General features: G+C 33.7%; 1 protein-coding gene across 1 annotated transcript; it reads right to left on the bottom strand.

Annotated features, from left to right (window-relative positions):
* Positions 1 to 1,183: 1,183 nt before the first annotated feature.
* Positions 1,184 to 8,659, bottom strand: LOC107002734 (trafficking protein particle complex subunit 13). Its single transcript, XM_015200888.2, has 12 exons — positions 8,329 to 8,659; positions 5,631 to 5,715; positions 4,535 to 4,665; positions 4,341 to 4,443; positions 4,127 to 4,141; positions 3,559 to 3,704; positions 3,224 to 3,419; positions 3,081 to 3,155; positions 2,742 to 2,858; positions 2,351 to 2,395; positions 2,104 to 2,202; positions 1,184 to 1,727 (listed from the first exon to the last, which is right to left on the bottom strand). The coding sequence occupies exons 1-12, from the start codon at positions 8,634 to 8,636 to the stop codon at positions 1,707 to 1,709; spliced, it is 1,341 nt and encodes a 446-aa protein (XP_015056374.1). The 5' UTR covers positions 8,637 to 8,659; the 3' UTR covers positions 1,184 to 1,706.
* Positions 8,660 to 11,043: the final 2,384 nt, after the last annotated feature.

Genomic DNA, 11,043 nt, shown 5'->3' with positions numbered 1-11,043 from the left:
TTTGTAGTGTACTATTTATATCCTTGATTTTCTTCCTATTTTCTAGAAATGACTTTGCCACTAAAAAGCTAAGAGATGAATAATGCAAAAAATATAATTATTACTTTCATAGTATTAAAAAAATTTATACAATTGTATTATCTCTTAATTCTTACATAAGGGTAACCTCATTGATATTTAGTTCTTCAGTTGGCCATAACGATAAATTGAATTCCCTTTGGTTTCAGCAAAAGCAATAAGTTTAATTTATTCAATTAAAAATTCAAAATAATTCACGTAGCATCTTCAGAATCAATAAAATTAATTTGTTCAACTAAGAATAAAAAATTATTCATGTATCATCACCCTTTGATTTCAGCATAGCTAATAAAGTTAATTTGTTCAACTCAACTGCACGAACACAACTCAGAAACATATCAAGAAAATTGAAGTGAAATTAAAACAAACCTATGAAGCTAATCTCATGAAAAATGTTGTTAACGAAAATAATGGAAAACGAGAGATAAAAACAACTGAAAAACGAAAAAAAAGAAGAGAAAAACGCTATGAATTCACATATTAAAGGCTCGTAGATCAAAATATTTTTTTACCTAGTATATCGATAAAAATTTGTTCAACATAAATTTTGATATAAAATCTATTTATGCAACATAAGTTGTATTATATTTTATGACCTAATTCGATTCAATAAATTTAAAGAATTCTTGCTTAGTTTTGCATAAATCAATTTACCTAGCTACACATAAGTTATAGAAGAATTAAGTTAAATAACACGACATAACTTCTGGATTCTTACTCGTCTCGTTCAACACAAGTTATGTAAGAATCAAGTTCACATTATAACTTATTTATATTGTGATACAAAAACATAAATTTATGTTGAGCAAAGAAGTATTTGTTATTTTTGTGTCAATAACATTTTTGACCACTTATTTTTACTTGAAGCATTGAAGGTAATTTTCGTGTCAATATTTTTGACCACTTATTTTTACTTAAAAGTGTTGAAGGTCAAAAATTTTGAGGGTAAAAATCAAAACCCACAATAAAATAAGAATATTTATGTGAATGACCACATAAAAGATATTTCAAGTTGTGAACGGATATTTGAACATGTATTTCACCTGAAAATATGTTGAAACTTTATAGGGAAAAAAAAGAACTGCTTCAATTTTCATGTTGGAAGTGAAAAAATTTACATAATATATAATCAAATAGATTATAAAAATGTCCAAAATGTTTTTTATCTAAAGATTTTACTACTACAATTAACAATGTCTTGACCAAAATCTTTCAATAAATTCTTTTTGAGTGTGTTGTGGTAGACTCTCAACCACAAAACTCTCTTCATGAATTTAGCTTAAAGATAGGGGAGTAAGGGAAAAAAAAATGAAAACATGAACTTCCCCAATATTGTAGCACAATTTGTAGAGGAAAGGCACAAAACTATACTGAGAAAATAACAGGTGCATAATTAGTGTACACTGCCGATCGATCGATAAAAACACAAGTTAATCGTTTAAAGATCTTCTGGATGAATGCCAAGAACCATTGAGGCTATTGAACAGGCAAGTACCTGTCTCGTTGTTTGGCATTTAGAGATGTACTCTAGATCTTAACTGTGATGTTCTGAGCTGTAAAAGTTCTAACTCCGATCATCAGTCAGATCAATGTCCCTATTACTTTGTAACCATGTCTGGCTCAAATACCTACTGTGAATCGACAAATACCTGCAGTATGATGGAGAACTATGATATAAGAAGACATTCAACATTTTCTATACTTTTTCGAACATGAGACATTCAACCAGTGAGTTCTATTTTGGCTGCCGTATAGTTAAGGGTGTGCCCGTAGATCAATTTGAGTTTCATCCATAGTGTTTTAGGAACACTAGTTGTCAGCAGACAATGTTCTTGTCAATACCATGTGGCAATGAGAGTGGACAGAGGTCTGGATCTATACTGAAGGGAGGTCGACAATGTGTGGACAATCATGTGTTAGAAGGGTGCAACCAAATTCGACTATAAGAAAAGGTGTATAGAGAGGGAATGAAATTGAAAAGAAGCATTATCCTCCATGTCAACAGTTCTGTAAGCTGAAACTCACCTCCAATTCCAGTAAAGAATCATATGTTTTCTTCTCGCGCGTGTCGAACACTGTAATGCCTGTGATTTTCTGTACCCCATGCTTCACAGCAATCAGATTCTACATGGGAAAGTGCACCCAGAATCATTTTTAGGATGCAAGGAAACAACTGAATGATCAAATAAACGACTGAAAGATATATCCGATTAAAAAAGGTAGCATTTGAGCGCTATCCATTTTACAAGAATAAATTGAAGATTATCCTCACCAACTCTAATTCTGAAGAGCTAAATGCTTCCACCTGTGCCAAATGCTGTAACCAAGAGAAGTTTAGAATAGACAAGAAAAAGATGCAGATGTAACCCTATGCCCAACAACTGTAACCCTATGCCCAACAACTGTAAAGAGAAAAAATCGGACGAAATTAGACTTGTAGATGAAGTAAGATTCTGATAGAGAATTGAACTTGCACATCAAAGTGCACAAGTAATATTATGACAACCACAGTGCTGAGCATAAGAGTCCGACAATTAGAAACAGAACGAAATGCATGCACCAAACAAGAACTTCAACAAAAAGAAGGTAATTTCATTAGGTCATCAAATGAGAGAAAGGACAAAGCTAATCAGGATAGGGCAGAAGCTATTTCAGCGTCTCACCATTGTTAGAAGACCATTAACCATGATAGCCTTCTCATCAAGTGAGTCACTTTGTGACATCCAAACTTCAAAAGGGCCCAGCACCCTGTCTGTCTGGTTTGTAAGATTCAGACGTACCTACAGAAGAGCCCACAAAGACATCGGAATTCATGACAGACCAATCACAAGCAGAATATGGAAAACTAGCAAATGCAATTCAAATGAACAAACTTCCTCACAAATTCCATAGATAAAAGGACTCTCGTAATAATCCCCAAAACACTAGTTTCAAACAGCAGTCAGCACTGAATTAGGAGAAATGGACTATTATTATTTTATTAGACATGACTTCAGTCTTACCATGAAAGGTTTCTCCAGCATGATGATTGGTGGCACTTCCACCGCTCTTAGCTCAATGTCTTTTTGAGCAATGGACTGCAAGGTGTGAAAAGAATACCTTAGGAGTGCATCAAAACTTCAATATTAAAAATCACTTCACTTACACTTCCAAGAATTTGTTGTGTCTGAAGGCGTCCGGGTTCACCCAAATTTGTCCGCCAAGTTATCTGAAGTTTTCCCAAGACATTACTTCCCTCCACCTTCGGCAGTGGAGAGCCATCTGATGATAACTTCAATTGGTAGAGGAAATTATGGATCCCGCCCCCAGATTTTAAGAGAATAGGAGGCTTAAATACATCACTGGCAGATCAAATAGACCAGCAAACTTTAGTCGAGGGAACAAAGATGACTGCTAAAATCAATTGGTAAACATGTCAATTTTAAACCAAAAAAAATGTTGCGATTCCCATGGTACAACAGAGAATATCTATCAGTCAACCTCATTGGTTGTTTGCTCTCTGGATGGTGATCAACACCTCTTAGTACTGTAGCATTCCAATTCTGAGCTGGCTCAAAATCAACTTGGTCCATATAGAGATTAGATTTTGTATGATTCTCTATGCTAGCCTCCAAAAAAGTGGTTTCCTGGGATAGGAAAAAGGGTTTAGTGTCATGAACAGAAAAAGTATGAGAAATGTAGAAGCTGAGATCACTGCTTCTGGTAAATGATTCTCAAGAGTCAAGATGGTTTGTATTATTAAAATTAAATGTGATCTCACGTAATCCTTTTAGCCATTAAAGCTGCCAAAATGAGTTGAAATAACTGACATTACATATAAGCAAATGATATCTAGGGGTCGCAAAATGCAGATATTCCAAAGTGGCAAGTCAGATGCAGTATGCTGAATGTAACCAAAAATTGGCCTTAACTGACACAACCCAACCAATGAAATTGAAATACTGAATGCAAAAACTGAATTTTCTTGACCCATTTTCTTTAGAATTTCAACATGAGAGAATGAATGCCAGATCATGAACTTACACTCAATGAGCTTGAACCAACCTACCTTAACAACGCGGACCTGCAGAAACAAATTAGCAATTATTATCTTGAAAAAGTACGAACAAACTTGAGAAATAATAAAGAAATCAAATATGAAATATCTTAAAACAGCAGCAGAAAAAGTAAAAAGTAAAAACTGTTCCTTATACATTAGAAAATAAAGCATATATAATCCTTTCACATTAACCATGCAAACAGCTTGGATTTTTTTTATGTACCTTTGTTCTAACAGAAAGTGGATTCGCAACCATAAATTTGAAATATTGTGGAAGATATTTCCGCTCACCATCGTTGTCATTATAAAGTGCAGTGCAGACCAACCTAGAAAAATAAAGGAGTTGGATAAGTAAACTATCATATTGGTAGAAAGTTACTATCAACATAGAACGCCAATTTTTATGATGAATCTTACGTGTGTGCACCAAGTTCTTTCACATCATGTTCCACGATGAAGTCATATCTACCTCCAGCACGTATTGACTCAACAGGTGATTTAGAAGTATCTAAAAGAAGTATCCTCTGCCTCTCTGTTTGGATTTCAGCCTGTAGAAAATTAAATCTCACTTCTATAAAGCGGTTCTTAGAGTCAAGGATTCCAATTCCAAAGGTATGACAGTTTCTAGCTCATCATATATGAGAAATAAGATATATTTAAAATAAGATCCCAGTATTGACTTGACTCACAATCAGAGACTCTTGAGGTCTAAATCGGCAGATCTTATCTCACCTTTTGTGACTTAACAATTCATAAGCCGTTTATATTCACTTGATAATTACCTATGAAACGCTTTAAGCTAGACACACTGTAGAAAAATGATAGCATATCCACTAACAAAAACTAAAGCTTCATAATCGATGCTTAAGAGACATTCAATATTCATGCACTCACAACATAGACTCAATTGTGAGCATTGATCTTATTCATTTTCTTCAGTGTAAGATACATCCATAAATGAAATTTTAACTAATGGATTTTTATAGAGAACTTAGTTTAGCAACAAATGATCAATGAAGAGCATAAAGGCACGGCTTATACAAAATGCCATAGAATGTTTTCTCTATGTAACTTTGTCAAGAATGTCCTCTGTGTGTGCATGTTTCTAAATATGCAAATGTGACCCTAACACAAGAAGATTGCTATCACATTGCTGTTCTCCATTTATTATTTTTTCCACGAAAGTTTCCATACCAGAAGCACACGCTTCTTGTAAGACGGTTCACTTAGTAGAAACAAAAAAACTACTCCTATTTGGTTATATTTGTGTTTTTTTTAACAGTTCGTAATATTTATGTACTAAAATGCACAAAGTAACTCAAACAGGGTAAAAACACCAGCTTCATTTAAGACTAGCGAGAGAGCAGGAATTAAGTCATGCCACCTCACAAATTTTATGACCTCAGTTGAAATTGTAAGAGAATCTTGCTTATCAACAGGTTGAATACATTCATAGAACCTCTAGCACTATTTACAGTAGCTCCTTTTGTAATTAGCTAAGCAAGCAAATCACCTTGATGGTAACATCTCTAACTTCAAAATTGGAGCTGTTATTTATGCTTATATAACTGCAGAACGTCTCTCCCAAATATATTGCCCTGCAGATCATAAATTGAAAAGGGGAAAACAGCAATAACTAATCACAACAAATCCAGCATATAAGCAGTGATTGCACATCTCCCATTATTTCTTGTTCGAATATATGCAGAAAATTTAAACAAAATTTTGACAACATATACTCCATTTCAAAAAGAATAACGGATATCAGAGTACGAAGGCTCAAACCATTCCATCTCATTGCAATTTGTAGATCACTTCTTTCAAATTTTAAAAATGAAATGTCCACATTTAAGAACTGCATAAACAGTAGTAATACTAGAAGTTTCAACTTTTGTAATTTTAAATTATTACAAATTTACAAGAAGAATCTATTGGACCTCCAAATAGAAATACTACAAGAACAACAACAAACCCAGTGTGATCCCACAAGTGCTGGTGAGGAGGTAGGATGTATGCAGAACTTAACCCTACTTTGGGGTAGAGAGGTTGTTTCCGATTGGCTTGGAAGTGTAAAAGAATGACAAAAGTCCACATCGGTGGTTAATAAGATGGGTGGACTCTTTATAAGGCTTGAGCTAGCTTTTGGGGTGTGAGTTAGGCCTAAGACCTAGCAGCCCCAAAATCAAAAATTGCTCACGCACCTAATGCTAAGCACTGGCGTGAGGTGGGTGTTAAAGAATGACAAAAGTCTCATATCGGTGGTTAATGATGGGTGAACTCCTTATAAGTCTTGGACAATCATCCTCCCTTTGAGCTAGCTTTTGGGGTGTGAGTTTGACCTAAGACCTAATTTCACATGGAGCAGGCCATCTCACCCGATGTTGGGGCCCCCAAAATCAAATTGCCCATGCACCAGATGCTAAGCACTAGGCGTGAGGTGGGGTGTCAAAAATGACAAAAGTCCCACATTGATTAATGAGATGGGTGGACTCCTTATAAGGCTTGAGCAATCCTCCTCCCTTTGAGCTAGCTTTTAGGGTGTGAGTAGGCCTAAGACCTAATTTAACAAAAAGAAAAAGGAAGAATTTGTAGCATGGTAACACAAAATATGACAACAAACTAACAAGATATAAAGCAAATGAAGCAACAGATCATAATACACATTGAAGATAAGAAACTACACGATTACTAAATAATACTAGTAATAAGGAGAAGCAGAGAGGAGCCTAGCCCCCTTGCCTCTCTCACACGAAGTGCGAGAAAACTCGGCTACCTACAAATATCTAGCCTAATCCTTGCCCATTTTTCTATCAAAGGTGATGTCCTAAGTAAGTTGAAATTGCATCATATTTTGTCTAATCACCTCCCCTTAGTTCTTCTTCAGCCTAACTCTACCTTTTGTAACTCATGTAATAGTCAATCTCTCCCACTTCTTTAATGGCACATCCATGCACCTCCTCCTCACATGCCCGAACCACCTCAACCTCTTCCCTTCATCTTGTCCATGATAGGCCCCACTCCCACCTTACCATGTATTCATTCTTAACCATATCTCTCCTAATATGCCCACACATCTATCTGAGCATCCTCATCTCCACTTCATTTATCTTCTGAATGTGGGCGTTCTTGGTTGGCCAACACTCTGCCCCATACAGCAATTGTGGTCCAACCACCACTCTGTAGAATTGACCTTTAAGCCTTAGCAACACATTCTCATTGCATAGTACCCCAAATGTGAGTCTCCATTTCACCCACCCTCTATAATACGATGCACAACATGATTATGGATTATGGACCGAAGTAACTTGAAATTTCCTTTCTTGATTATGAATCTTGCATCGATCTTCACACTGAACTTGCACTTCAGGCACTCAGTTTTAGTCCTATTCAATCTGAAACCTTTAGACTCTAGCTCCTGTTGTCAGTGTTCTAGCCACTCGTTAACTCCACCGCGCATCTCTTCAATCAATAGTATGTCCTCTGCAAATAACATAGACCACGGCACCCACCTTTGAATATGTAGTGTCAATTCATCAGCTAGTAAGTCATTGGAACAGATTAAGGGTTGATCCCTTGTACAACCTCATCATGATTGAGAAGTAGTATACATCAAGTAGTGCACTTCAAAAATAATACTACTAAAACCAACTGAACTATTCAAAAGTAATAGCCTTCTAAAATAGAACGAAAGTAGGTGCTGAACATCTTAAGAAGTGTGTACACAGATTTTAAATCCAGATACAAGTGCCCCAACATTTTAGTTAAGAGAAAGAACATGAAGCTAACTCAAAGGACTGATATAACAGTAGCAACTTGAACATCACTTCTTTCAATTTCAAAAAATTAAATGTCCACATTTTAAAACTGCATAAAAAGTAGCACTGTAAGTTACATATCATGTAGCTAAAAATATAAACTACTCCTTAGAGTAATAATCTTACAAAAATAAGTATGGGAGTAATGATTTTAAATCCAGATACATAGTGTAGCCATATTCACAGGAGCTTGGAGTTATTCCAAAATTGGAGAATTGCTCCAAACCTGTTTTTCAAATCCATCTTCGTAAATTAAAATAAAATGCTTTATTTTCTCCTTTTGTTATAACCAAAATCCATCTATATTTGGAAACCTATAGCCAAACCACTACTAAATCCACAAACAGAGTATACTAATACTAACATTTAAGATAGAGAAAGCAAAACGAAGCTAACCCAAATGACTGAGGTAGCAGGAGGAGACCAGGGAGGCCAAGAGAATCAGAAGGATGCTGAAGAAGGAATCTATTCCGGTAAGAGAGATCCGATGGATCAGCCGCAGAGGTAGTAGTTCCGTCGGAGACGGTGTCAGCGAGGAGTCGAGGGAGATGAGAAGCGGCGACGGGATCATCGAAGAGATCTTCACCGAACAACAGATCGGAAGGATCAAATCTGACCGGAATTTCGACGTGAAGCGAAGGACGGCAGAGTCTCATTACCCGAAAGGCCAGAGAGTGTGGACCTTGCGTACTGCTCATCTTCATTGTTGCTGATTTCTCAAACGGAAAATTTTGGTTGTCGAAGGGAAGTTGAAGTATATAATTATCAAATCAATTTTCAAATATTAATAAAAATTTTGCCCCAAAAAAAAAAGTCACACTATAAAATTTTATAAAAAATATATATATATATATATATATAAAAATTTAAAAAAAAGTAGTTTGTCAAATGAATTGTGATTATTTGGATGTTTAAACTTCAATGCAAAGTATACTTTGACATTCTAGTTGATATTGACTCTGATATAATTTTTTTAATTTAGGTGTTAAAATTTGATATAATATTTTTAGTTTATTTATTTTTGAGTCAAAAAGTCATTACTATAGAAAAGAAACAAGTGAGTTTTGTTGGTCATAAATATTCAAATGATATGTGAGCTAGCTACGGCGCATGATAAATCTCTAGATTAGTATGTGGATTGTAATGGGTCATGTCGAGCTTAGTTTGAAGGATAAATTGTTGAGTGTGTATAAATTAAACTCTCACATATAAAGTATAAAGGAAAAATAAGGTATTTATAAAGTGTTAGAACTATAAATAATGTGACACATTTTGAATAAAATTGTACATGTTTAACTTAAAAGGAAAATATCACAGTATATTAAGATTATCTTTAAATCGTTTTTAGCTAGCTCAACAACTAATAATGATTAGAGAAGATAAATATGAAAATGACTGAGTGATTAAAAAAATCAATGTATTTACTATCTTTATATATAGTTTTGGATATACATGCAAAAAGAAAATTAGTATGTGTTGATGATTAATGATTACTAGAATGATGTGAGTAACAAACACACTTAAATCCTCCATACTAGACCACAAATAATCTTGGTGATGAGCATGCTTGACCATCAATAACAAAACAAAGAAATGCACCAATCTTTTTGGCCCTACCTTATGTCCTTGGCCAAATCTCTTCATCCCTCTTTTTTTGGTTTCCTACGCAATATCTAGAGTTCGTGTTAGAGCTTTGAATAAATTCAGATCGCACTCTGCAGGGTCTATTTGAAATAACGTTTCCAACAAGATTTTCTCCATATTCAGAATTTGAACCTCTTCATACCTCTTTTATATCCTCACAATATAATGTTATTAATTGATTTTCATCTACAATTTCATATCTACTAGTGATATGTTTGAGGGGAAAATTGATGGGTGTGTGAATAAAGTTTTATAACAATAATCGAAAAGAAAGAAAGCTACATAAGAGGTGTAAAAGTACTCTTAATGTTGTGATTTTTTTTAAGGGGGGGGGGGGGTAAATCATGCTAATTTGACCTAAAACAAACAATATTACATTGTATGAGAAAAGAATCTTTTAAGTTGTTTTAACTCAATAATTTTGGGATAATGTATTCTAATGGAAATACAATTATTAAAATTTCCTTAATCTATAGGTTATGAAATGATTATGATTATCCAACACATATACACTCTTTCTCTAATTGAAAAATAGTCTATTACACAATCATGAAGTGAATAGATTAGCTTGTGGTTGCCTTTTGGATCTCACAATTATATATACTTTTGTGTGCAACATTGGCAGACTAATTTAATTTTCTTAATTAATTAGAGGATTGTGAATTTCATTTACAAAAAATTCAAATCTTATTCAACTTATTTTATTGTGAGAGTTGGAGTCGAGATGAGAAATGCATGAGCTTGGAGTTTTAATTATTTGAAGTTATTAGGTCATAAATCAATAATTCAAACATATTGAATAATTTTCTTAAAAGACAAATTCAAATTTGGATCAATGCTATTATATTCGACCATTTCAATCGTTAAGTTTACGAATTTTATTAGATATATACATACTATTTATACGTGTTGGATATATCAAGTTTTTCTATATTTTCCTCCTACATAATTTAAATGGGAGATAATAAAAACGACTTTTTATGCAACCATTTCTTCACTTATAATTTATCCCTTTATGAGTTGGGAATTCCTTATTAGTTTCTCCAACAATTAGGTTGGCTTGAAAGCTTCCCTTGGCATACACATATAATTATCCAAGTTGAAAATCATAATCGAGATAGAAAATAATAATTTATTTGTGGAAAATAATAGTGTATCATATCAATAATTCCTGCATTTCGATTATTGTATTGTATAGATATTTGTCATAATATTTCTAATCTAAGAACATGTATCAGTTAACTTTGTTATAAAATATAACAATACATATTCTCGTTAACTTTATTAATCAACAATAGAAAAACCAACATTTATTTTTTTTGTTTGTACTGAATTTAAATCTTAATTATTTCTCTTAATTTTTTATGATTGTTAAGTATCGAAGAGAATAATATCATTTTATTTTATTTTTAAAAAATGAAAAGTTGTACCAACAATGTCCACAAGTATAATATGATAATATCACAT

This window comes from Solanum pennellii, chromosome 10, assembly GCF_001406875.1.
Source record: "Solanum pennellii chromosome 10, SPENNV200".
In the NCBI taxonomy this organism is placed as follows: domain Eukaryota; kingdom Viridiplantae; phylum Streptophyta; class Magnoliopsida; order Solanales; family Solanaceae; genus Solanum; species Solanum pennellii.
This window is presented reverse-complemented; position numbering and strand designations above follow the sequence as displayed.

Coding starts and splice junctions, on each gene's coding strand:
- LOC107002734 (XM_015200888.2), bottom strand. CDS start 8,636: ATGAAGATGAGCAGTACGCAAGGTCCACACTCTCTGGCCTTTCGGGTA. Junction 2,859..3,080: donor TGCTGGAGAAACCTTTCATG/GTAAGACTGAAG, acceptor GCTCTTCTGTAG/GTACGTCTGAATCTTACAAA. Junction 2,203..2,350: donor GCTCTTCAGAATTAGAGTTG/GTGAGGATAATC, acceptor TTTCCCATGTAG/AATCTGATTGCTGTGAAGCA.